This window comes from Genypterus blacodes, unplaced genomic scaffold (genome assembly GCF_046128005.1).
Source record: "Genypterus blacodes isolate CSIRO-AG114 ecotype Tasmania unplaced genomic scaffold, CSIRO-AGI_Gbla_v1 ptg000156l_1, whole genome shotgun sequence".
NCBI classification, from domain to species: domain Eukaryota; kingdom Metazoa; phylum Chordata; class Actinopteri; order Ophidiiformes; family Ophidiidae; genus Genypterus; species Genypterus blacodes.
The window spans coordinates 11,510,137-11,537,133 of record NW_027466957.1 but is presented as its reverse complement, the minus strand read 5'-3'; the positions used below and the strand labels follow the sequence as shown (position 1 = coordinate 11,537,133).

Below are 26,997 nucleotides of genomic sequence, written 5' to 3'. Positions count from 1 at the left end.
CCACACAATAGCCATGCTCACTCTGCTTATATATAAGAATCCCAGTGTTTTATCCCCTGTGTGCTTGAATAAAATCATATGTCATGTCAGGTGGAGTTCTCCGAGAGCTAAATATGGAAACATTACATTGTGACGGATGCTATATGATACAGGAAGAGAGCGTAGCTGAGAGGCTGGGGAGGAGAAGCGATGGCTCTAACTGGAGAGTCATAACCTCCGGCATAAATCTGTCTCAGCTTCCCGTGACATGCTGATGAGATGACCTCACACCCCGCAGTCAAAGCGATAAAGTGAGCGGCAGGGTCGAGAGGCGAGGAAATGCAGGGATGAAAGAGGAGACTGGAAGGAGAGGACGGCTGGCTGGCTGCTGGACAGAATGTCTCTTGGCTTTTCCAAGGCGAGTGTCTCATTGCATCTCTGAATCAGTGGTGTTTGCTCAGCCAGCACCTTTATTTATTCAGCTCTGAGCTGTGAATATCGGAGCACAGAGAGGAGGTTCCTTATTTACGGAGCTGAAGACATAGCTATGGGAATCAATTTTCTATTTTTGTGTTAGTGTGTGTGTGTGTGCATCCATACACGGTGTGTGTGTGTGTGTGTGTGTGTGTGTGTGTGTGCACGTAAGCTACCTCTCCCTTGTGCTCGACTGCTGACTGAGCGTGCGTCTCTTCGATTCACGGCCACGTCGATGCTCTCTGCGGCCTCTAAAATTACTCTTTGCTCCGGCACACCGTCTCACTTCCCATCATTAGCAGGTCGGCGATCAACCCTCACCAGATTGTGAGATACAGGCCATTCCCCTGAGCATTTTCTCTTTCTATTCCCCTGAACTCTTGCTCTCACAGTCTCAACCAAAATAAAATTCCCCTGATTACATAAGACACCCGCCTGATTCATGAATCCTCTGCCCCAGTTAGGACTAAGAGGATTTTGGAACCAAATCACAAACTTTTGCTCCATAATTTGACTCCATCCTCTCACATTGTCCCCTATGTTCCTCAGATTAGTTTATGCAATAAATAACAAAGTAAATGACAATGTTTAAGAGACATCAGCCTAAAAAACCCAGTTCAGTAGTAACCAGCTTCAGGGCGTAGAATCGGCCTATGCGGTGGTTATATAATGCCTGCTGACTCTCGTGGCGGTGGGGAATGAATGAAGGAGCGAATGAGTGAGTGATTTAGCGTGTAGCTGGAGGATGGTGAATCTATTATTCAGGTGCAGGACGGCCCCAGGTGCACATCGTTCAGACACAAGTGGACGCTGGCCCAGCAGGTACAACGCAGTTTAGCCCATTTACTTGGAGCTTTAAGCCAGCTTCTCTCACTCGCTCAGCTCACTCTCTTGCCATTTTACACCACGAAACAATGAAAATGCAAGCTGTTCCCTTTCTATACCCCCCTTGACTTAATACAACACTCAAATTCAGATTCACTTCATCCCTCAGGGGCGTCCGGGTGACTCATTCAGAATCCTGCTGCCATCTGATGCAGAAAAAAAGCCACAGATCTGTGTCATGATAATGGTTACCCAGAGTCCAGCCACATCCGGCAAAAACAACCACAATCAAGGGGAAACAAGGGTGGGGGGGATGTGGTGAGGGGCTTGGCTGTAAATTAAACAGATTTATTTGAGATAAAGCCAGTGTCAGTGTGTAATAATCTGCTGCTGTGGGAAGAGGCTCCAGGGAGATTTAACAGATTTATCCTGTGCTTGAGTTTCTTCATTTCTTATTTACGTCTGCTGTTCTCCGTAGTGACCAGATGCTTTCTGAGAAACGGGGTCATTATTACGAATCTGTCAGAAAGCCATCATCACAATGACACACACATCTACATGCAACAAACACAATATCAATCCCGTACGAAAATGCAACTCCTGCTCCCTCTTTCCAACCCCAAAATGGATTCATACTTCCAAGTTATACTCACACAATGTGAAGCTTCTTCATTTGAACGCACCTGGATATTTAAGTTAGTATACAGGGTTATAATGAGGGGGATTTTTGAAAGTTGCAAGTTTCTCGATGGCTAGATATCACTCAGATAAAACATCAGCTTCGAGCATTGTTTAAACTTGTGACTAAGAGATGATAACGTTAATCAAACTACATGCTGTCATAAATCTCAAAGCTCAGTTGACTCACATTTGACCGTGAAGAGATAACAGCGTCGATCATGAGCCATATATGCACAATACAATGGATTTCCACAGAAACAGGTGTGTTTACACAGGTGATATGACACGCTGATGCTGGTAAGGGAGGGCGGGGGTGGATTTGATGTTAAGCCAATAGCAGGATGAAGATGAAGGTCAGAAACAACTGGATTAGTGTGATCCCTCCTGCATCACTGATTTGATCAAGTTCTTTATTAGATTAATTTCGGAATGATTCCTATTGGCCTTTTTTTCTGACAACAAGCATTTGTCGATTTCCCCCCCACTCATTCTAATGGATCTTCATGCCCTCAGAAGGCTGTGAATTTTTAGCTGGGGGGGGGGGGGGGGGGGGATTGGTGTCCATAAAGGAGACACCAATCAACTGCAAATGGTCCAAAATACGCCATTAAACACTTTCTGGATTTTGTTTCTTTGGATGCTGTCGTATTTGTGAGAATCACTATATTTGAAAGATAAACTAGCTTGGAGGCTGTTTGGCTGATTTTCAGCTTCTCAGTCTGAACGCTGACAGCTGGCTTGCATTATTAACTGAGCAGCATCTGTCTGGTTTTCACAACATCATTCCACCGCTACCCCTGCACACACACACACGCACACACACCCTCCAGGCCTATAGGCTCCTCGTGCCTCTGATGCGGACAGAAGACATGTGAGTGATTTGAGTGGAGATGAGGACTAGTCCTGAATCAGGGGTCAGCACAAAATGTATTCTGGTTTCAAACTTCACCCTTCAGCAGCTAACAGGCCCTGCTGGTATTTGGATCAGATCTCTTGTATACCTACTGGTTCAATCAAGGTGACTGCAGTCATTGCCTGTTGGCTGCCTGCTGCCTTTTATTCTCATACAGCTTGTCAGCGGCCGGCTGGGTGGAGGGATCACACTTTTTACTGAAGTTGTGGGAAAGGCGCTTGTGTTAGTGTTTCACCTCATGCATTTGTTATGTTCCCATGAATATGTGAATATGTATGTCCTGACTATTTCTGTCACCTGATGTTGCCTCTGACAGTGTGTTTCTGTGAGTCATGCTGGCTGTGGGCTTCTACATCAGCTGTCAGACCCAGAGAGAATGGGTCGTGCCTTGTGCGCCAGTGTCATATTAGCGCGCAATAACTTTTGTTTATGTCACCAGTCTCTTTGTGTCCTTTCACAGTGGAGAATAAGACTGACTAACTGCTCCATTACCATATACAAATCAAGTGTTGTGTTGAACTGAAGAATATGAGAGAAAGCAATCGCACCATTGTGGCGCCATAAAAAGCTCTAACTCAGACTTCTGGTCATTTTTTAACGTATTCTATTCCAATTCTCTACACCTTTGCCTAGAAAGCTGGTTTCTTTGCTTTCCACTATTAAGTGATTGTAAGTTGTTCCAGAGATATGGGAAATGGTCTGTCATTTGCACCAGATAGTAATTAAGTACTTGCTGGCTGCTACCCGTGATTGTAGCTTTGAGGTAGTTCACTGTCTCAACAAAAACAGAACACTATAAGCTTCAGGTGCAATTTAGGAACAATGTGTATATTCCTGTTTTGGAGCTATTTTGAACCCCTATACTCTATTTCTGGGCCTGATGGTCCATTTGTTATGTTTGGAGCTGTGTGTCCTGACTGATGAAGGTCGCGTCTTGCTGCAGTGTGAAGCAGCAAAGCAGTAAAAGTCCCTGTGGGCCATTTATGACTCAACCAAGGATGTTGCATTCACTGCACAGATGCTCAAAGCTAAGCCGATGTGGCCACATCTGGAAAATCACAGCCCCAAAGGCATAAATACAGAAATGTTCTTCTATTTGTAAACTGATACACATTGATAATATATTCAGGAATTACAATCATAATAATCCTTAATGAAGTGACATTTTCCTGAAACTAGTTACTTGAAGAGGAGTCATGATGTTCTCACTTAAAAATGTGCGACAATGGAGTCATGGAGCATCTGTGGCCAATGAGTAATTTAATAATACAAATTGAGATTTGACTGATATATTGCTATAGAGACTTGCAACAAAGAAAAAAGAAAAAAGATATTACACCATTAAATTATTAAGCAGAATTCTGCAGTATCCAAAGAATCTTAGTTTAAACAATCTTAGTTTCAAACTTTCAACATAAACATGTGATCGCATTTCACAGAAATATTTTATATACATTGGGGAACACAAACAGGTAGAGTGTGTGAGAGGTTTTATTTTTCTAGTCTCGATTTACTTGCCTAAACATACCAGCGACTCCAAACAGACACAAACCTCTTCATCCGTGTTTGCAAAGGCCAGTACCACCCTGCTTCCAGCAGAGGGCGCTGATGGTGTCTGTTTGTATTACGTTCGATACATTTAGGTACAATCCAAAAGTGAAATTCTACAATTTATCATGTGAATATACCTCTGATAAATCATTTCTAATCAATGTTAGATGGACCCTTAAATGCATTACACAGAGTAGGCAGTAATAGATATGCTTTAAAACCGCCAAACATGTTTTGGAAATTACATTACATTTTTCATTGTATACTGAATAAGGCTAAAATAGTTCTGTGCTGATGAATCATTTTTTTATACTGAATGTTTGGGATCAAAACAAACCCTGTTTTTCTTGAAATATGTTGATTTATTTGCTTGAGGCATGTAAGAGCACCCCCCCTACCCTCTCTCCCTCTCCCTCTCTCTCCCTCTCTCTCCCTTTCTCTCCCTCTCTCCCTCTCTCCCTCTCTCCCTCTCTCTCCCCCCCCCCTCTCTGCCCTCTCTCTCTCCATTCCTCATTGTATCAGAACCCCACTACCCCCGCCCCTTTAAACACGGCCTATATGAAATCTATTTTAGGCCATTGCTCTTTTCCAGAGTCCTTGTGGCTGGATTAATCTGAATGATAATCAGAAGAATTTCAGGTAAAAGCAGCTGAAATATCTATAAATGCTCAACAGTGCTGCGGGGTAATTTACCTCCTGCACCCTTCCTCGCCTGCTGAGGTGCATGGTGGGGTGTTGGCATTCAGGCTGATGTGACCTTCTAGGTGAAGCTATGTCCTCTGGGGCAATGTGGGAGGATAAAACTGGAGCAGTGCTTACCTCAGATCAGAGACTGACCGCCCACACGTAGCATAAAGGTATAAGAATGACTGCAGGCATGATAGGAGAAGATGAAAACCTAAAATATATGTCACATTGATTGGATCTGTCAATTGGCTTGTAGTAGATGCATGCTGGTATCTGACACATGATTAATGAACTGTATCAACATAATTATGAGAAAGTGACATACAATACAGATTGACAGTGTGTAAAATGTTTGAGTATTAAAATCATAAACCAATTTATATCTTATGTTTGTCTTATTTGATTCGATCCTTTTTCGTCAGAGACATTTACAATATGTATATATATATATATATGGAATATTCCATGGCCATCGATTCACTTGTTTCATAGCAAACAGGCCGTTGTCCTGCCGTGTGTGTGAGTGTGTGTGTGTGTGTGTGTGTGTGTGTGTGTGTGTCATCCTACTTGGATGAGGGCCACAAACTCCAGTGTGAAATACAAATTTATTAGCCGTGATGCCACCTTGATAATGGTGTTGTGATGATCAACATTGCCTTTGTTTTGCACAGCCGTTAGAGCGTATGAAATAAGTCCAGGTACTTAAAGGTCTTTGTCCATCAATGTGAGTCAGCAGCATCACAATTCTAGACTATTATCAATCTAATGCAGCCCTGAAACAGATCCCATATGTGTGACGCCTGTGATGTTGAGCTGTTGACAGGTGTGCAGATTGAGCTCTATTGTAATTCCGGGGGCTGAACAGTCTGTGGTGATGCTATTTGCACGGATTTCCTCCTCAGTAAAATGCAACTGACTTGATTGATGAATTCTGAGCCCGGCATGTGAGAAAAGGACACCCCATTTTTGATTAAATCCATTTTCTCAGTCTAATCTAGTCAAACAGTTCTCGATTGTTGAAGGAAATCAGGGCTTGGAGTTACTTAACAAAGGAAACAGCTCCCCCTACTGCTCAGATCTGAGATCACAGAGGAAGACGGCGTTAAACAGTTGCACGAGAGCATGTGGTGTCAAGGGAGATGTTATTGAGCGGAGAGAAACTGAGAACATGAGGACAAATTAAAATTCAAAGCGGTGTGTGTGTGTGTGTGTGTGTGTGTGGACATGCCATCCAGTCACCAAGGTACATGCACTTTCTTATCTCCTGTGGATGCATGGGAGAGGTGTGGGTGGGGGTGAATGGGGAGGCTGAAGTCTGGGTTGCCATGGTAACCATTGTATTTCCCTCCCCCGTGATTGGTGCTGCTGGAGTGAGCAAGTATCTGCTATTTCTGTCATTATTCAACACTTCAGACGGGAGCATGGCCCCTCTCTCTCTCTCTCTCTCTCTCTCTCTCTCTCTCTCTCTCTCTCTCTCTCTCTCTCTCTATCGCTCTCCCTCACACACACACACACACACACACACACACACACACACACACACACACACACACACACACACACACACACACACACACAGATGCCCACGAAAAATCTAGTAACCTTTGTTTATCTGAACAGTGGCACAGTAATTGGATCAATAATTGATCATGACTTCTGGCGATTGATTAAGCAGTGAAAAGACTCAATGACTGGTGGAGTAATCAGTGTTTGTGGTTAGAGGGGCTTCCTTAGATGAATGAATCCCTTAGGAAATAAACAATGAGGCTGTGTGAAGGAAAGATGTCACATATTGAGTCCATTCATGCAAATGTTGCAAAAGCTATCATGTGCCAGTGTGCACGTAACATCAGTATAACCAAGCTTCCTGTGAGAAATCCTTCACAGTGTGGATAACACATATGATATAAGAATTATGCTGAATAATTCACCATAAAAGGACAACCAGTGCTTGTAGACGCCACAAGTAAATACCATTACAAGCAGTTCTATTAATCAAACGTTTAGTTTTTTGTGCCAACCACCTTCTTATAATATCATTTGGCATCACAGTTATAAATGTGACTCGGTGAGGCAAAACACATAGGAAGAGCCGAGAGACTCATCCATAAATTAAGATCTAGAAGAAATTGAGACTAAATGCACAAAACAACAACTCTGAATCCTCTGCGAGACCCAGTGGTAAACAAACTCGTCCCTCCGGCAGGAAACAGGGGAAAACATGTTTATTCCGAAGGCTGGACTTTAGTGAACGTTAATCCCGGTTCATTCACATAAATCACCCGGGGTTCTTTTCCTCGGTGTGAACCAATAATCCCGCCTCGTGACAAAGCTTTGGCAGGATTGTGCACTGAGGCATGAGGAGGAACGTTGAGCTCCCGAGGGAGTAAAGGTGATTTTCTCTCTTGATTGTTAGAGACTTCTGCTCCTCTTTGGGAAGACCTAATGTGACCCCCACCCGAGATTAACGGATGCAGGTCCTCCTCCTCCTCCTCCTCCTCCTCCTCGTCCTCCTCCTCCTCCTGACACAAGGAGGCACTAAGACCCAGTGGAGAGAGAGAGAGAGAGGAGGCTGGATGCTGCTGCCACTGCCTGACTGCTCTGCCCTGCTTTGCAGTCTCCCTGGGCGCGTGCCGGAGCCAGCATACGTGTGTGTGCATGAGAGTGTGTAAGGTGAAGAGTGTGTGCGTGTGTGTGTGCGTGTGTGTGTGCGCATGTGAGTGAGTGTGTGTGTGTGTGTGCATCATAGGCTGGAAGACAGGAGCCCATTCTTTTTCTTGTCCCATCTTTATATTCTACTCCTATCACCTGGATCGAAGACCTGGCTGGAGGAGAAGTGAGAGGGAGGGGTGTTTGTGTGTGTTTGTGTTTGTGTGTGTTTGTGTGTGTGTTTCTGTTACTGTTTGTTTGTGTGTGTTTTGTGTTTCTCTAGGGATTGGGAGGGGGCAGTGAGTTTGTGAACGGAAGGGTTGGGTGGGAGGTGATGATAAGATGAAAGGGCCAGGTGAGGAGGAGACACAGTAGCGCCCCTTCTCCTCTCTCCCCCTCTCTGTGACGTGGTGTGTGTGGTGTGCCAGTGTGTGTTTGCCGTGTGTGTGGGAGAGCAGAGCAGAGCAGGTCGGCTTGCTTCAGCAGACTGTGAACATCCATAGGAAGAAGGAGCGACATCAGAGGTATGTCACCCACACAAACATGAAGTTTAGATGCTGAGGGTTTAATCTGACTGAAAACACTGAGATGAGGAGTTTCAACTGATCATTTAGCATAGAAGAGTATATATTCCAACTTGCTACATATGTCCAGTGCAGCCACTTGCTTGTTGTTAAACAATGAATGAGTGGTTTTCATGGTCGCTGAGGAGTAAAGGGCAAGTTTTCTCCTGGCTATGTCATGTGCATACGGCCAGGTCATATGGTTTGCTATAGATTCAAGATTCAAGCCATGACTGCTGGTTCTTACTTCATGTGATGATTTGGAAGGTGTGGGGTAGAGCGTGGATGAATCTGCTGATGTAAAATGGAGCTTATGCAGCATGTCTGAAAACAACAAAGGGACTTTTCCTTCTGTATACTTGGTTCTTAATGGTAAATGTTTACAGGGATTTACATGATAGGTTAGTTTGATGAGATAAGTATTTGTGTGCTGGTGCTTAGCAATATCAAAGCATTTTAAGCTCCAAAGAAGTAAAAATTTGGCTGTAAAAATGTATTTTGACAGAACAAACCATCTTTGTTCAGGTTGTTGTGTGTTTTGTGGTGAATTGTTATCTGGAGTCTTGCTCCTTTAGAGTAGACAGCTCCTTCACAATGATCCTCTCAAAGTGGACCCGGACACACGGGAGCCATAAACCAAAGCAGCCTGATTGTGTCCGAGCGTCTCCAGAGCGTCGTTTCCTAACCTTTAGCGTGACGATGAGCTGTGGCAGTTTTGTTTAATTGGGCTGAAGGTGAATGTAACCCTTTGACCTACTCGGCAAAGGCCACTGGCGCGAGCCCGAGCGTGTCAGGTGGCCGTCTGGCTGGGTGGTGCGTAAGCGGCTGGCGGAGGAACTGGGACGACGCAGATCTGTCACACCTGTGAAATGGAAAACTTGCACATGCAGGTGTGCAGCGTATGGAAATGTACCAAAAGCCCTGTGCTTGTTTTACGTTGTGTGGGGTTGTGTTCAGGTGAGGTTATGACAGTAAACACAACACGGAGCCTCCCATGACTTCAATGCTCACGTACTCTACGCTGAGCCACCATGTCACTGAACGCGTCACAATCCTCACCCCAAACGTGTTTAATATGTAAATGGTAACAAAGGCAGAGACTTATGTTAGGAAGCCCAATCTACACTATAGTCATCTCAGAAATACATTTTAAATCCACTACAGCTAAGGGGGAAACATGAAGTGTTGTATTGATCGATCTGTATCGCTGAGTTTCACAGATGATTTTACGCTCCGGTTTGCTTCCAGGTGCTGTGAAATTGGACATACTGTATGCTTCACTCTTCTGCTTTTAGATTCTCCCCCGTGGGACTGAGCTCTGTGAAAAAATACTCATCTGAGGATGCAGATGTCAAATAAAGAGTAAATTATGAGCCTGGCCACAAGTGAAGGCAGCCAGGGAAAGTCAGGAGCCTATAAAGCTTCTGCAAGACACCAATTGATTTGTCCACAGCAAAGAAGAGTTTCAGTGGGATGCTGTTTATTTCAAAGACATACGTTTCCAAGTAGCTCAGTTATAATAGCCTTGAAAGACTGTTAAAAGTGTATTTCTCCTGCTTCATTAAGTGGATGACTGTATCTTGTACTTGCATCCTTGAGCAGAATTCATTTGGTTCCAACCCAAACCAGATTTCACTAACTACTCCCAAGCTTCAGTGGTTTGAAGGCTTGTTTTGTTAAATGTGCGTGTTCAACCGTGCCTGCTTTTGAGCTTGTGTGTCTCTTTTGTTTCAGATCTCTCCAGTTTGAGCGGTGACATAGGAAGACTCCAAGTTACTGGTTTAGCATTAACCTGCTGGCGTTCTTGAGATTTGCACTCTCACCTTTGCCCTGAGGTGACAAACACCCACGCCTGAACTTCTTGGTGACACCCTACGGCAGGGGAGGATGGGTGATGGGCCTGTGAAATTCAGTGGCCTCTCACCTCCTCATCCCATCCTCTCATGGAGCATCCCGTCACACAGACTTCCTCCCCCTGGAACGCCTCTCTCCCGTTTCCAGCCTCGCTGCACCCGAATGCCTCCAACACCACCCAGGCCATCCTTGGCGTCAGAGGCGGGGTAGAACTGAACCAGTCCTTGGCCATGTGTGTGATGTTCATCATGGCCGTGCTGGCTGTGGTGGGGAACTTGGCCGTGATGATTGTCATCACCAAGTCGCCGCATTTGCGCAAGTTCTCCTTTGTGTTCCACCTTTGCCTGGTGGACCTGCTGGCGGCGCTGGTGTTGATGCCGCTGGGCATGCTGACGGACCGCGTGCTGGTGGATGAGGCGCTTTGTCGGAGTTACCTCTGCTTGAGTGTGTGTCTGGTGAGCGCCGCCATTCTCACCATTTGTGCCATCAACGTGGAGCGCTACTACTACATCATCCACCCCATGCGCCACGAGGTCAAGATGACCGTGGGGGTGGTGGTGTTGGTAATCGTGGGAATCTGGGTGAAGGCTGTGGTCATGTCAGCTCTGCCTCTGGTGGGATCGTTGCTGCAGGGGAGCCAGGGTGTGGGGATTCCTCCAGTCCTGAGTCCTGGTCAGAGACACTGCTCGCTCCACTGGACGGGAGGCAGGACCACACGCCTGCTCTTCATGGTTTTCTTTACCTTCATCTATTTTCTTTGCCCCATGCTGATCATCTTGGTGGTGTACTGCAACATGTTCAAGGTGGCCCGCGTAGCAGCCATGCAGCACGGACCCCTGCCCACTTGGATGGACACCCCGCGACAACGGTCCGAGTCCCTCAGCAGCCACTCCACAATGGCTGCCAGCCTCGGTGGGACGGGGGCCCGGGCCACTCCTCAGAGGACATTCGGCGGGGGGAAGGCTGCGGTGGTCCTGATGGCAGTTGGGGGTCAGTTCCTCTGCTGTTGGTTGCCCTACTTCTCCTTCCATCTGTACTCAGCTGTGGTGCCTGTCTCTCCCGTCTCTCTGGCCCAGTTGGAGGACATGGTCACGTGGATCGGCTATTTCTGCTTCACATCCAACCCTTTCTTCTACGGTTTCCTGAACCGACAGATACGCAAGGAGTTGGGGCGCCACCTGGCTTGCCTCTTCAAGCGGACCGGGCCCATCGAGGGGGAGCAGCTGCCCAGCCGCGAGGCCTCTATTGAGGAGGACTTCATGCAGTTCCTTCAGGGCACTGGATGCAATCTGGAGCCCTGCAACTCTCACAACAGAGCCGACCCAGTGACACCAGAGACTGAGGGCCATCAGGAATCAGCTGTTCAGCAGAACATGCCAGCTGACTTTCATATCCCAGGGCAGATCCTGGAAGAAACCTCAGAGTTCATACAGCGTCAACAACTCAACAATGAACATAATGTATCAGAGAACTTCTGCAAAACTGTACCAGAGCTGTAGCTGCCCTTCATATGCTATCTTGCAATCCAACTGACAAACTTGATTTCATTCACATTTTTAAGAATTTGTTGAAATAATTGACGTTTTGTTTATCCTAAGACCCAGTGAACTGCAGAACACCGTATCTTCTTTGAAGAATTTAAATTATTGAAGTTTTCAGTGAGCTGACATGATCTGCATCTCGTTACCAAAACAGTCTCGGCTGAAATATTGCTACAGTATCAAACTGTTTTCTGTGTGTTTTCTGTCAGCTGATAGACACCAAACCCTTCTTGTGTTATTGCAGTTCAGTGAAGTGATGTCACATTAATATCATGACTTCAGTCAGAGCCATCTGAGGACACTACGATGCACTCAAGCCTGAATAATACTGAGATGTACTGAGATTATTCCCTTTCTGCTTTCACATGCACTCACCCGTCATTAAATTGTCAATCAATCTACACAAGACATAAATGGATAATATCATACTTCTATTTGTTTTATCATTTCACATCCTCCCTGTTATATCAGTTACTCTTCCATCTGCACATTTCTGTCGTCTTCTGGATCACATTGAGACACACAATCATCAGGTTCTTTCTGAGGGAAACTATAAACACCCATGACTAAACCACTGGAATGATCCCTTTGACAATCAATGATGCAGCAGGTTTAAAACATGTGATTTGTGCCAAATTGTTTTCCTTTTCAGCACAAACACATACTGTGTTGTAGTGTTACAACAACACACACATTGTTCGCACACACACACACACACACACACACACACACACACACACACACACACCTCAGAACAGCTGACAAATGAATGCAAATGTTGTTTTCCTCAGTGGACAGGAGTGAATATTCAGAGCCATTTCCCATTTGAAACATTCATTGTGTGAAACAGGATCATTTCACAGCTGGTATTCATAACAAACAGGCTGACACTCCAGTGTATTTTTACCCATTTTCCAGGAACAACGTTATCATGTCGATCTGCTCTTAGTCTTGTGATTATCACCTCCTCTCCAAAATCATCTTGTGTCGGTAGACTCATGATCTTCATCCTTCCGCCCTCCTCCACCTCCCACTCGCCCTCTCTGTGAAAAGCGCTATGGGCCGATTCACTTCTATACGAATCCCTGTGTTACACATAAAGCTTTTTTATTTACCTTCAGCACATATAAAGTGTTAGCTGGGTAGATTTGGATAATTATGGTCAATCACCCCCCCCCCCCCCTTTAAAATGCTGTTTACAGGTAAACTTTGTCCACAGCTGCACGCACCAACAGCGTGAGTGCTATTGTGTTTGGCTATAAACAGCCAGGCTTGTTGTGGCTACACGGGCACAGGTGTGACGACGCACAGACACTTGTCCAGCTTTGCCTTTGGCCTCGTTTAGCAACAAATGGGAGCCACCGATGATACTTTCTCTGATCTCAGGTGGGGCACAAACAGTTTGCACAAGTCACACCACCGTGACAAATAAGTAAGGAACAGATCTCTTAGCAAACTGTTGTGTTTCTTTTTTTATGTCTCCTGTTCTGCTGCCTCATGCTGGCTCAACAGAGTCTCTGGTCGTGATCACAAGATGACACAAGGCATACTGGGAAGATTTTTACTGGCTCAGAATAGGGTACAAAAAGGCCCCTTTGTCAAATGAGGGACCAAATGTTCCTAAATTTGGTGTGAAATAACCTTGTAGCTGACTGTTTCGCAACTGGGCCTCTTATGTCATCTTGTTATTCAAATGCAAAAAGGAGATTTGCTTTGCACGAAAGGATGATACAGCGATGCTCCCATCAGTGTAAATTGAGTTAGATGTACAAAACATGTAACACTGAGCACAAGACTAAATAAATGACTTCCAAACAAACCTGGATATTAAACAATTTGAATGTATTTAAGGTTTATGTGAAGATCATAAGGAATACATATGTACAAAGGATCAAACTGCTTGGATTTATTACAGCAGCATATTCAGGAACAAAGGTTTGAACTTTGCGGATAATCACAAGACAAGAGTTTTCCCTCACAGCATCCAGATCTGCTCTCATGCAAAACAGGAATGTGCACAAAATCTTAGAATTAATTAAATAAATGTGATCTTTATCAAAAAACTATGAATCATCCCACCATCCAATCAGCTCTATTTCTGTTACCGTAGCAGCCAAATTTCCCTGACCAATCTGATTAAACGCTCTGAGCTTTAATTCTGTTCTCATCGGTTGATTATGAGGAAGGACAAACTGCTGTTTTGAAGGTGAATGGTCAACGTTCTGAATTTTTCCCATCATGAACATTTGTTAGTCACATTTCTTGGTTATTTGTCATCATTTATACAGCGTGTGTGTACGTGTGTGTGTGTGTGTGTGTGTTCATTTTCCTCTCTGTATCTCTTTTGTATCTGAGCTGAAAAGACTGTTTGGATTCTTCATTAGTAGGGTTTGTTTTTCTTTGTTCATGCTTTGCCATTTTATTGGTTACCTCTCAGATGTAATGATTAAAAACAAAAGCAACAAGATTAATCCCGGCGTAGTGGTTGTTGTTGTAGTTTACAGACATTTCAGATCAATAACTAGTCTATCAGATGATCAATAATGTCAATCAAGCCTCTGCTGACCTCCAGCTGTCTTCTTTGCTCTCACTCGCGTTTAGGTGTGTGTGTGTGTGTGTGTGTGTGTGTGTGTCAGGATGAAAGAGGAGTGACATTTTGATGAAGGCAGGATGAACGGGCTTAACGGTGGGTGGTGTTGTGAGCAAAGCTGCAGCATTCGATAACGCGGCGACACCCACACCAGCAGCAGCCCGACTCCGGCTGTTAACAAGAAGCTCACCTCATAATTGAATTAGCATCCAAACACACACGCAGATTTTTTATTATTATTATTTTGATTGTAGCTGAGTTTGAATTCAGCACTTTTGGTTATTTTGCTCCAAACATTTTAATCAAAAATAAAAATAAAAACTTTTTATCTGCTTTTTGTGACACTATGTTTGAAACATAAACCTGATGTTTCCTTTATAAGATATTAAATCTCTCTTTCTACTCATCTTATACATCCTTCTATATTCTAAAAAGGTTAAAAACTACAAAACCTTTGCATCGTATTGTTTCAACTTATTTCTACATGTTATGAGCAACAACTTATAGTCATAAAAGATTGTTAGTGTGAGCTACTGTTGAAAGCTGCATCCTTGTAGCGTTAAATCTGTACTAATCAAACTGATGCGTAACTAAAGTAGATTTTTAAAACGTCAGGAGCTCTAATATGTTGTCCCATCAGTGTTAATCAGTGTTGTGTGCAGTTGAAATGAAGTAAATAATATGGCAGTTTTTACATATAGTGCTTTTCTTTTGAATTGCAATCCACTTAGCAGGAACACTATCGTTGTTGAGTAACAGATCCCTGTGCATCCTCCAAGCTGTGGATAGCCGTCTCCTGGGGCGCAGTATAACCTTTCAAACAGCCTGACCTTTGTTTTGTTTTTTACTATTTGTTTTTTTTTAAGCATTTACATGACATTGCGCATACAATTACAGGATATTTTGGAGATCATTTTTTATACAGAAAGAGGGGACAGGGAGAGAGAGAGATAGGGAGAAAGAAGGAAGGTTGTATTATTATTACAATTAATGTTGTTAAACTTTATACATAGACTCTGAGGTAAAATAGGCAATATGAGGAACAAGTAGATTGAAATTGAAACAGCCGGAAGCCGCTGGAGGTTGTGAAAGCATGGCACAGTAGTGTGGGCGCCGCCTGACCTTTGTGACAGACTAACAAATGCACTATAATGAATAGGATCAGTAAGATTCAGTGGATGGGTTGGATGCTTGTTGTTTCAAAAACCTTCACAAACACCTAAACAAAGACTAGTGTTCATTCTGGAGGCCTCGGAGAGCCTCGTGTCTGCTACGGTCGCACATAGGGTTCAAAAGACATGAAAGGGTTCATCTGCGAGTGTGCAGTCAGGCCGTCTCCCTCTCTCGGAGATAAACCCAGACACATGAATTTCTCGCTTTTGTCAAAGTCCCAAATTCGCTGGAGCAGTTGCCTTGGTAACCTGTGCTGATGACATTTCTGAATGGTTTGGATGGAAGATGAAGCAGGAAGCAAAAGGAGAAAAGTTGTAAATTACAGCAATAATTCCTGATTTGAAGTGGTTGCCAAAGTGAGGTCCTTTGTCATTTAGTTGAGGTTTGCTATTATGTCATTTACTATTGGCTTGGGAAAGTCTTCAACAACTTCCATGGAGTTTAATGAATTTTACTCCCCATCTCAAACCACAGTAAATAAACAAATATTCTTTAATTTGGATTTATAGTATGATTTATATAATAGAATATGTGTCCCCATGTGCAGAATTTCCTCCTTGTAGTACCAACAGATATCAGGTTATATTCTAACTTAATAAACAAACTTATCTAAATTCTTGAACCACCTCCAGTCCAACATATATTTTAATCAATCCAATAATTTATTTTTAATCTTCTCATTCATGACGTCCATGCAGAACACTAACAAAACACAGATGTGCCCCCTTCAAAATGAAACTAAATTAATGTCTTAGCCTTCTAACTGTCTTGCATGAGGGTTTTTGTGATAATAGATTTTTGTTCATATCATACTGATACACGATCATTTCAGTAAAAATCCAAATTTGACCCTTTGATGAGAGAAATGTGTCGTTTTATTTATGACCCTGCAGTTAGGATTAATTCCACCAGGGGCGCTTACGCACCACACAAAAAACCTTCCTGCTTGACTCTCTGTGTAACCAAACACTGAAAAGTTGCAGATGCATCTTCAGATTTGGATCCAACTACACAGTAACTCAGATAAAAGGACCTGTGGTGAATTATATCTGCCTACAGAGATTTCCAAACAATAATTACAGTCAGTTGCATTAATAAAAAACACATGTTTAAGTTTTATTTTGTATTTTAGGCGCGACTACATTTCCCATCAAGCCTTTCGGCGACAGCAATTTTCCTTTCCAGAGCCGTTTTCTTCATTTGCATCTGGATCAGCTGGATAACGCGAGACTGCGTAACAGGAGCCGCAGACTGGGGACGAATTCGGTGTTTGTTCTGTCACTTTTACCTTGGAAACTGTTTTGTTTTTTTAAAGAAGTGTACCTTTCATTAACTGAAGACGCGTTTCCTTCTGATTCTATGTCATTTTTTATGACTTAACAAGCCATACGAGTTGGATTGGCAAAAAAAAAAAAATCTTTCATATTATCTGAGGATTTTGGTGTAATAGTCTAGACGAACTGTGTGAGCTCAGCACCAGGTCCCATGTGGGTTTAGTTGGCGAGACGAGCGTCCAGTGCCAACGCCTTTCCCTCAGTGCGTCCGGGCTGGGAAACTTCAGCTCTGGTCACACTCACACACACGCACACACACACACACACACACACACACTGCAAACTCCGTTGTCTTAAACCGATGAGAAATTCTCCTCAAACCAAATCCTGCGATTAAGAAGTTTTGTAAAAGCAGAAAAATGGGCTGCACGATCAGCGCCGAGGACAAAGCTGCGGTGGAGAGAAGCAAGATGATCGACAAGAACCTGCGGGAGGACAGAGAGAAGTCCTCCAGAGAAGTCAAACTGCTCCTACTCGGTAAGACGAAATAACTCTTTATGTTACGCACAGAAACATTTTCACACCAGTTTGTTTACCACCGTATTATACTCTGACACACATACACACACGCACACACACTCCTCCTGGTTTTAACAGCTGTGGCTCATCATTTCTCATCTGACAACTTCGCTTGCAGAGGTAAACCAGATGTTAGTGGTGACTCCTTTGCTCCTTTAGCAGCTGCTATCAGTCTTGCATTGTTGAATGGTGGAGTAACACACTTATTTCCTATTGTGAACTAGATTTCTTGTTCAACTGAGCTAATTCTAGCAGGGAGCATCGCCTATAATAGCTTCATTTTTTGGTGACCTCCTGTAATGAATCCAGATTTGCAGTGAAGAATATTGAGTAAGTTTTCATTTAGCAGTCAAATACTGTGAAGGAAAATGAAACAGAAACTTGACCAAAGCCAAAGGTCAGGTGTTTGGTCATTGCGAAACTTGTTTCAGGGAACCTGGAATTCCCCTCAATCGTCTGGGTTGTATTTTCCTATTCGTCCTGATCATGTTGTTTTAGGCTGCTCTGTGTTAGCCACCGTAAAGACCCAACAAATTGAATAATTGATATCTGTGTTAGATGGTCGGGATCAGGATTTATTTCATAGTAACTGTATCATGACTGTGTATCATGACAGATATCTCTCTGCTCTACACACACCTGATTAGCTAAAGCATTTCTTTATTTGAATACAGACTTTAATAATGACAAATGCCTGTCAAGGGCCATAAGCAATATCCCAAAAGAAAATGTTAGTCAATCAAGCAAATCCTCAAACATGAGAAACTTTGACCATAATTGAATTTGTATGCATTAAATGACTGACACATCTATGAAACAATAGACTCATTCAACTTCTGTCGATTTGCTTGCTTGGACTTACAAACCGGCACGAATGCTGCTGTCACTCCTGCAAGAAATACAGTACAGTGCTGCCTCCTCTATGATATGTGCACACATGTACAAGCAGGCAGCCATGTGAGGTCTGATAGTCAAAACTCTGGCCCTATAAACCAGCCTTCTATAAAAAACAGTTTTATGGAACTTTGAAACTGGACGCTGTGTTTATTCATGAAACTCACTGAAGTTCATTGCACTGTAAACATAACTTGAGTTTACTGTAGCTTCATCACAGCCGTCTATTAAAGGCAACAAGGGCAGCTTTTTATGGTTCCCAAAAATCATAAAAGACCATAAAATTACTTCAAACTGTCTGTGACACGTCAAGACCCTGCATCCAAAGTGCCGCTTGAGCTTATTTTCCATCATATTTAAATATAGGCCAGTGTTGGTGATGAAGTAGTATCAAACATCTACCAATCCTTATTTAAATGGATGAAGTATGAAGTGTGCTGGATTGGCATTGGAGCTGAAGCCTGATGATCCTACTTCTGCTTTTTTACATAACATCTTTTTTTCAGTTGCATGTTGAACTGCCATTTTGTTAAGTTCAGAAACGTCTTGTTCAATTCTAGTCTTGCAATTCTTACAAGCACCAGATGTCTGTTTTGATGTCTGAATCAGGGACGACAGGCACACACAGTGGAGATCAGCTTTACCTGACGGCTACGCCACTTTATATTTACAGCTGAGGATGTAAATATACAACCAAAGGATCGCAGTTTTCCTGCTTCTCTCCTCCTTTGTTTATTTTCCGGATCACATTCCTGATCCGGAAGTCAGCTGTCTTATTCCAAATGAATATGGCCCTTTATGTGTGCAGTGATTTGTACGTATGGGCTTTGATGTAGAAGATATGACGACACAAAGTCATGCCAGGAAATCCACTTCCCAGTGTATATTTAGCCTCTAGAGCTCATCAGTCTGGGACGACTTTGGAGCTTTTCTGCTGTTCTGCTCAATGGCTGACATACTGTATGTTTCATTATTACTGCAAGCTATATTAGGTGTTGAATCCCTGAGTGAAACCTGAAGTAGAACTGACGTAGCTGCGGTTGCCATTGGAGATGTTCATTGATGGTACAGCGCCATCCCACGTGAATGATGTCACCAGCCAACTGATCTCTGAAGATTAACTGCAGGCTGATTTGTGTGCGAGCGCAACAAAGACAATGCAGTTAAAACCCCATTGTATGGATGGAAACACGTAGAATTAAGGTCTGACCACAGAGTTGAGGCCAGAGCCATTTTTCCAAGCGCTGCCCTCCTCTCTGTCTGCGTCAGAACAAGAGAGTTATAGAGGAAAAACAAAAGAGGTCGGCTGCTTTTGCTGGAGGAAAAACCACAATGCCGTAGCAACCTTCCAATGAAAACCATCCCCCATTCCACCGCAGTAATCCATGAGAATCTGCATTCAGAATTCTTGCTAAATGAGGCTTGGCTTGGTTTGGAGTCTGAATCCGTGACGTTCACCCAAGAGTTTGGACGTCTCTGTTGTAAAGTTGGTTTCTGACCTGGCAGGAGGTCAGAAACACTCCAGTCCTGTCCATGAGAGAGCTGGTGATGGACAAAACTGAGGAGGGGGCTGTCCACAGTCTGACCTCCACCAAGGCCTTCAAATGTGGTCCTCCAAATTTGCCCTCCTCCCCCACCCTGATGAACCAACAGACTGCTGTTGTTATAGCACCATCAGGTCGACATGGTTGATTACAGTAAATGAAATCATTTACAAGATACTTGTTGTATGAATGAGCCAAACCAACTTCAATTTGTCAGCCAATTAAAGCAAAACTTCAGTGACAATTGACCGGAAATTGATTTTGGTAGAAGTTCAAATTGATGGAAAATGTAGTTGGACACTGAACACACACTGGAAACAAAAATTTAGATATAATTGCTCTCACTTCAGAAGTTAGAGGTCAGGTCGACCGATGGAATGGCTTCATCCCTGGATCACATCCAAACTGCCCGGTGACGTTTGTTTAGACAAATGGATAAACACACACCCATGACCAGAGACATAACCGCCCTGGCAGAGTGACGGACGTGTTTCCTCAGATCCGTGCGTCCATGGAAACCGTGTTCAAGGAAGCACTTTCCATCCATATTTCAGATTCCAGTGCCTGAAATTTCTCTGTCTTGTGGTTGTTGATAATTACTGTGGTAACATAAAGCAAAAAGAGGTTTTCACAGTAAGTACGTGCAAACCAGGTCCAGATGTTTATGGCAATCACTTTGTTGTCTCAGTTAAACATCTAACATTCCATCTGCTTTCACTCTTTCACGCCTCTTTAATTAACCACCAACTATGAAAATGAGCCGACAGCCTGCACTGTACCATTATGTGTCAGATGGTGTGTGTGTGTTTGTGTTCAGATGGCGGTTACATTGCTGACTGGCTCTTTGAATCACACATGGTGTTTTTGTGCCCCATGTGTTCGCTAACGCCCAAAACAGCGTCATATCTGGTATATCTGTACCTCCAGTGGAAAAAAACGCTGACTCAGCCAGCAGCGTGACAGCTGTTTCCTGTTAGGCAGATTGTTTTAGAAATAAAGGATCGTACGTGGTGACATCATTTTTCCTTGCACCTATCAAAGTGCTGTTTAAAGCAGTGGGCACTAAGCTTTTGTGTGAGGAATAGTAAGATTTGGACGGTTCTTTTTTAAAGAAGCAGGGAAATCCTGTAGTTTGTCGTTTCTCTGAATCACTTCTCTTTCCTGCTCCTGATAGTTTGGCAACTGCTGGGTGGAGCTCACGAGACTGAACATTGCTGAATGGTCAGACACAAGCTGCCCACTTCCCAACGGGGTGAACCGGGGCCGTGTTTTGTTAAAGGCAAAATAGCAATAACAAGATTTCTGAAGTTTCTGGAAAGTCTCAATAGACGGACAGAGGGACAGATAGAGAGATAGACGATGGTAGTGTCTTGGTTCGGCAGATTTAATGTTCTCATACATCCAAACCCCAGACTTCACGGTGCAGCGCATACATTCACCCAGACGAGCGCTTCACTGCTGTACACCCGGGCGCAAACACACCGCACACACACACTGTTCACTATGATTAAATGGGTTCAGATCGAGTTCAGCTGCAAATGAAAAGCCGGCTTGATCCACTTCATTGTTGCCCTGTGGAACTACTCTACTGTGCCTCTTTTTCAGGTGCTGGGGAATCTGGGAAAAGCACAATAGTCAAGCAGATGAAGTAAGTCAAACCCTCCTACCGCTTGCAAAAGTTTTTGCGCAACAATAACCGAAACAAGAACGTGCCTGCTCTCATTTAATCTGCCTGGCCTTTGTCGGGGGTTAATGGTGTGGGAAGTATTTGTGATTACAAACAGGGTTCATCAGCGTGGATCTGCTGTGGAAGCAGAGTGGGAGCCTCATTTTGCAGAGGAAGTTTCCTTTTGCATAACATGTTAAACAAAGGCCACAGAGGCCAGTCGTGGCCTGGCAGGAGTTGAATAGCCTCCCGCCCGGTTCCCACGTTAGACATGCTGCAACTCACTGAAGCACAAATTCCAACACCATTAACAGGCTTACATCATTATTTGTTGTTTCTTGTCATTTGTCCCCCGTTTTATCTACAGTCGAAGTCACTTTGTTAGCGTTTGTTAGATATTCATCCGCTCTCTGAAAGCCTGTCTGGATTGTGTTTGCCGCTGTTTGTTGCAGAATCATTCACGAAGACGGATACACAGAAGAGGAGTGCAAACAGTACAAAGTGGTGGTTTACAGCAACACCATCCAGTCCATCATTGCCATCATCAGGGCCATGGGCCGGTTAAAGATAGAGTTTGGAGATGCAGCACGGGCGGTATGTTAACGCTTAAACATGGCACTCAAGTCTTGGCGTGTGTCCCAGTGCGATACTATAAACACATTAACGGGACGATTTTACACATAAATCCAGTTTAGTGGGTTTGCAGCTCCTTGAAACTCCAGTATGAGGTCCAGAAGAGGCCACGTGTCGGTGATGAAGACTAAACATTGAAAAACTAACAAGCCAACAAGACTTACAGGTCTTCAGATTCTACAGGAAGTGATGTCATAAGAGTCAGTTTCAGTTTTGATAATCCCCCCCCTGTGACCACTTAACTGACTCTGATCTCTGCAACCAAAGATTGCAAAACATGTATCTGAGCTACATTGATAGTTAATTATAGGTCTGAGTTATTATCACTGGTGTCTCAATCAAGTGAGTCGCTGCATAAAAAACCCTTCACAATGATAGTGGTCTCTGTTGCCAGGATGATGCCCGTCAGCTGTTTGCTCTGGCGAGCTCGGCAGAAGAAGGCGTGATGTCGCCAGATTTGAGCAGCGTGATCCGAAGGCTGTGGCGCGACGACGGCGTTCAGGCCTGCTTCAACCGATCCAGAGAGTACCAGCTCAACGACTCTGCAGCTTAGTGAGGACTCGCTTGCACACACACACGCACACGCGCAAACGCACACGCGCACAAAACAACAAACGCAATAACTAGTGTGAAATCGCTGAAGTGACTACTCCAGTTTGTTCTCTCACTGAGTTCAAATTAAACCAAAATTCTCATCAGTATTCATAAAATGTCTGACTTTAATCTGATATGCAGCCTCTAATTGGATGTAAACAAACTCTATAATAGTATTGTGAGTTATTCTGCCTTATACAGTATCAACATATTAACCCTTTCCTGAAACAAGTTCTCCAGAAACGAGTCAAACCATCTACAGTAGATTAATGTGTTTTAGTGCCACAATACAATGTTTGCTGTCAGACATGAGGCTTTACAAACGTCCTTTAATGCCTTTTGCGCTTGTTTTCCTCATCACAAAGAGGTTAAGGATATAAGCCCAGGAGCAGTTGTCCTCCATGAGCGTAACATTTATGCAGGAAAATGATGGTGGCAAGACAGGTCTTGTTCTGGGAGATCCTGTGTCGGCTTGTTTCAATCGTAGCTCCTCACAGGATTGCATTCCTGAGAGAAACAAGAGATGAAGGTGAAACGGCAGAGTGGAAAATGTCTCCCTGATTACAGCCTTTTTAGTTATGAGGTCATTTAACAAATGGCTTGGGTATATTGTGATATTCCACCGCTGGATAGACTGTGCGGTTGGAGCGTTCCTGCCCTGACAGAAAGTATCTGGGTGTGAAGGACACGTTCTTTGTTTTGAAAACAGCAGGCCTGTCACGGCTGTAGGTGCTCTGTGTCCACACTAACAGATGAGAGGAACCAGTGGAGTTAGTCTGTTTTTACTCAACCCACAAGGAGCCAGTGTTTATCATACACCAAAATATGAGCCCATATTTAGTATGGTTCTGTGGAGCCCTCGGGTGTCTGTCTGCAGAGCGAGTACTCCGCTTCAGCAGACGGGATCGTCCAAAAATAATAATTGTTCTTCACTTTGCATTTCTGTGTTGTCCCTCCTCTTATTTCCCCCCATAATCCAGTTTGTTAATGGGCACAGTTGGCCTCTGTCTCATGTTACTGTGTGTGTGGGGTCGTCTTTATGTGTCAGTCTTCTCTGTCCCTCAGCTACCTGAATGACTTGGACCGCATCTGTCAGCAGAGCTACGTCCCCACTCAGCAGGATGTACTGCGGACACGCGTGAAGACGACGGGAATAGTGGAGACTCACTTCACCTTCAAAGATCTCTACTTCAAGTCAGTGTAGCTGTAGTTTGTCTCCCTTTTTCATGTCCATTCCCTCAGTGTTCTGCACAGGTACCTGGGCTGACCAGTAGGAGTCACTAGTGCGGCAACAAGGCTTCCTACCTACAGACATCGCCAGTAGTATAAAAGCAATTTATGTCTTTTTATGTATTTTCACACTCATTTTCAGTTATAGAGATAATAAAGCACATATCAAATCTAACTAAACTCAACTGTAAGTCTGACTCTGAGCTGCTCTGGCTGTAACTGTTCAAAATAACTTAATTCTATGATTATTAAAGTCGTTTAGACTGAACAGCGCCCACAGTGGCCACAGGCAGTAATCACTACATATTTCCCAACATTCTGCCTGCGCTGATGAGGTCATCCTAGGGTGACCTCTCAACCTGCATTTGCCTCTGAAATATGGAGCTTGTTTTTCTGTTTTGTGTGATTATAGACTCTATGAGTATAGGACCATAATCATAACCCTCCCCCTAAAAATGTTAACGTTCTGGGGCCGCAGGTCGTAATTGTCCTCAGGCTTTTAGGTAAACATGAGATTACAGCTCCAGGTCAGCAGTTGTGTGCTGTGTGTGTCTTTGTGAATTGTGTTCTTGACGAGTTTGAGGGCTCGTCCTCATTACATTCAATAGGTCCACATTCACTCACTACATGCGTGTGTGTGTGTGTGTGTCTCTTGTTTCCAGGATGTTCGACGTCGGGGGCCAGCGTTCGGAGAGGAAGAAGTGGATCCATTGTTTCGAGGGAGTCACAGCTATTATTTTCTGCGTCGCGCTCAGTGACTACGACCTCGTGTTGGCTGAGGATGAGGAGATGGTATGAGATGGTTGCCATGGTTGTTTTGGTCCATTTTGATACTGTGTGTTGCTGATACTGCAGTTGTGTTTGAATTTTCCTGATGGGTTTTATGGAAGTTGATGTAAGATAACCTATGGAGCCTGCAGGGACAGATTCATGAGAGCGGAGACATTTTAAGAGAGAGAGAGGACACAGTCGTGAATGTAACTGATGTTTTGATGGCAGCAGGCAGAGTGTTTGTGTCCCTTTTATACAAACTGAAGCAGCATTTGACCTACAAGTGAAGCAGCATCCTGTTAGATTCACCCACAGGCTGCTTTGACACCAGTGATTTATGACTCCAACCTGTTGACTCAGAGCGACAGGAAGCTTTCCCCAAACTAAAGATTGAAAAATATACAACTGGAGTGGGACATACCCCCACCAAGGCCCAACAGTCCTGCAATCATGACTCCGTTTCACAGTGATTGAAACTTAAACAGGTTATTGAATTTGTTGGAGTTTGTTATTATGTGTTACTACAGAAGATAAAGCTGTTGTCCCACTTGGTTCCCTGCTGGGTTGAATCATCTATTGCAGTTCTGTTAAACAGCACCGACTGTGAGTGAGACGGTTCTGGATCTGCTTCTCTCCTCAGAATCGCATGCACGAGAGCATGAAGCTCTTCGACTCCATCTGCAACAACAAGTGGTTCACATCCACCGCCATCATCCTCTTCCTCAACAAGAAGGACTTGTTCGAGGAGAAGGTCAGCAGGAGTCCGCTCGCAATCTGCTACCCTGAGTACAATGGTGAGGACTGAGCAGTGACCCACTCTGAATCCAGCTTGTGTATTCAGTTGTCATGTGATATCAACATGTGTGTCTTGGTTCCTTGAATACTGATTCCCTGGAAATACAAGCTAAATTTTAATTGATTATGAGTAGTAGAAGACACACATCCTTGAGCACAGCTGTAAGGGATTTGAGGAAAACAAAGTAAGCATTAAACTGGAATTATGTCATTTCACGTGTTTAGTCCACATGGTAAAAAATGAATCTGTTTTTATTTTGGCTGGTCTCATGTAAGTATCACTCTGATCCTTCTCCTGTAATCTTGTTGCTGTAGGTGGGAATGCTTACGAAGAGGCGGCCGCTTACATTCAGTGCCAGTTTGAAGACTTGAACAGACGCAAGGACACTAAAGAGATCTACACACACTTCACCTGCGCCACAGACACCAAGAACGTGCAGTTTGTGTTTGACGCCGTCTCTGACGTCATCATCAAGACCAACTTGATAGAGATCGGGCTCTATTAAAGCTCCAGGCCCTGCAGGTCAGCGCTGTTATTGTCAGTCTGTGGCTTCTTTCACAAAATATTACATCATCATTCTTACCTGTGATTGTCTATACGAGTGTTTTTATTTTGGTAATTTTAATTCTTACTGCATTGCTCTGTATGCCTGCAGTGTGTGGAGGACGTTGTGGCCCTCTGCTGGGTCTCGTCTACAGAGGGCGAGTTGGAAGTAGGAGTTGCTAAAGACTGAGCTGGCTCCATTTGCTGCATTCAGGACCTAAATCCTCCACATGGGGACTTGTTGTGATCACTTTTTCTTCATAGATTATGCTGTATTCATTGCCGAGCATACGGGGAGGAGGTGAGTAGTGTGAACGGTTTGGGAAGAGGGTCGCTGTGAATCCTGTCATATCTAAGATCTTTGCTTTCAGTCCAGGTCTGGCACATAGAGTCCAAATCCAGCTGACGCAAATATGCACAAGGACCAAAACGAAAAAAAAAATCCATTTCAGAGTTTCACAGCTGATGTGTACATTTCCTTCACTGGTTTTTGTTTTGTTGTATCTTCTCTTAGCTGTAAGTCTGTATCACGTCCCCTGTTATGGAATATTTGTTATGTTTTTAATTTGGAGTTGCCATTATAGTATCTTGAGTGAATGCCATAACTTATGTATGCGGAAGTGTTTGAATGTATATAATCTAACTTGCTGGGTCTGGGATTAGTTAGCAGGAGTCTTAATTTAGCTGAAACTCTTTTCATTTTAACTCCACCACTTTGTATTGAACAATATTTTTGTACTTGACACACGTCACTGCTGCATGGTTTGGAAGGTTTTAAGGGAGAAATGTTAGAAAACAATCCTGATCATTTAATGGAGGTCACTTTTGATGCTCTTGTTCAAGATCGGTTGGAAATTAAGATGGTACATGTTTAGCTCACATTGGATTCCTGCAGCTTTATTTGGTTCGTTTGAACACCATTAAATAATGGCACTAAGCTGTCTTCCTCTCTTCTTTCTTCTGTTTTAATGGCTAATAAGCAGTTACATCCGC

General features: G+C 43.8%; 2 protein-coding genes across 2 annotated transcripts; both read left to right on the top strand.

The window, feature by feature from the left end:
- Positions 1-7,691: 7,691 nt before the first annotated feature.
- Positions 7,692-12,143, top strand: gpr61 (G protein-coupled receptor 61). Its single transcript, XM_076167227.1, has 2 exons — positions 7,692-8,283; positions 10,057-12,143. Exon 2 carries the CDS (start codon positions 10,266-10,268, stop codon positions 11,673-11,675), a length of 1,410 nt encoding a protein of 469 aa, XP_076023342.1. The 5' UTR covers positions 7,692-8,283; positions 10,057-10,265; the 3' UTR covers positions 11,676-12,143.
- A 4,526-nt stretch (positions 12,144-16,669) lies between these two features.
- On the top strand, positions 16,670-26,947 carry gnai3 (guanine nucleotide binding protein (G protein), alpha inhibiting activity polypeptide 3). Its single transcript, XM_076166329.1, has 9 exons — positions 16,670-17,291; positions 21,377-21,419; positions 21,890-22,031; positions 22,465-22,622; positions 23,730-23,858; positions 24,557-24,686; positions 25,306-25,459; positions 25,776-25,983; positions 26,117-26,947. Exons 1-8 carry the CDS (start codon positions 17,174-17,176, stop codon positions 25,964-25,966), a joined length of 1,065 nt encoding a protein of 354 aa, XP_076022444.1. The 5' UTR covers positions 16,670-17,173; the 3' UTR covers positions 25,967-25,983; positions 26,117-26,947.
- The last annotated feature ends 50 nt before the right edge of the window (positions 26,948-26,997 follow it).

Excerpts from the sequence above, each read along its gene's own strand:
- gnai3 (XM_076166329.1), top strand. The coding sequence starts at position 17,174 with ATGGGCTGCACGATCAGCGCCGAGGACAAAGCTGCGGTGGAGAGAAGC. Across the intron at positions 17,292-21,376 it reads AGTCAAACTGCTCCTACTCG|GTGCTGGGGAATCTGGGAAA; the intron begins GTAAGACGAAAT and ends CCTCTTTTTCAG. Across the intron at positions 21,420-21,889 it reads ACAATAGTCAAGCAGATGAA|AATCATTCACGAAGACGGAT; the intron begins GTAAGTCAAACC and ends TGTTTGTTGCAG.
- gpr61 (XM_076167227.1), top strand. The coding sequence starts at position 10,266 with ATGGAGCATCCCGTCACACAGACTTCCTCCCCCTGGAACGCCTCTCTC.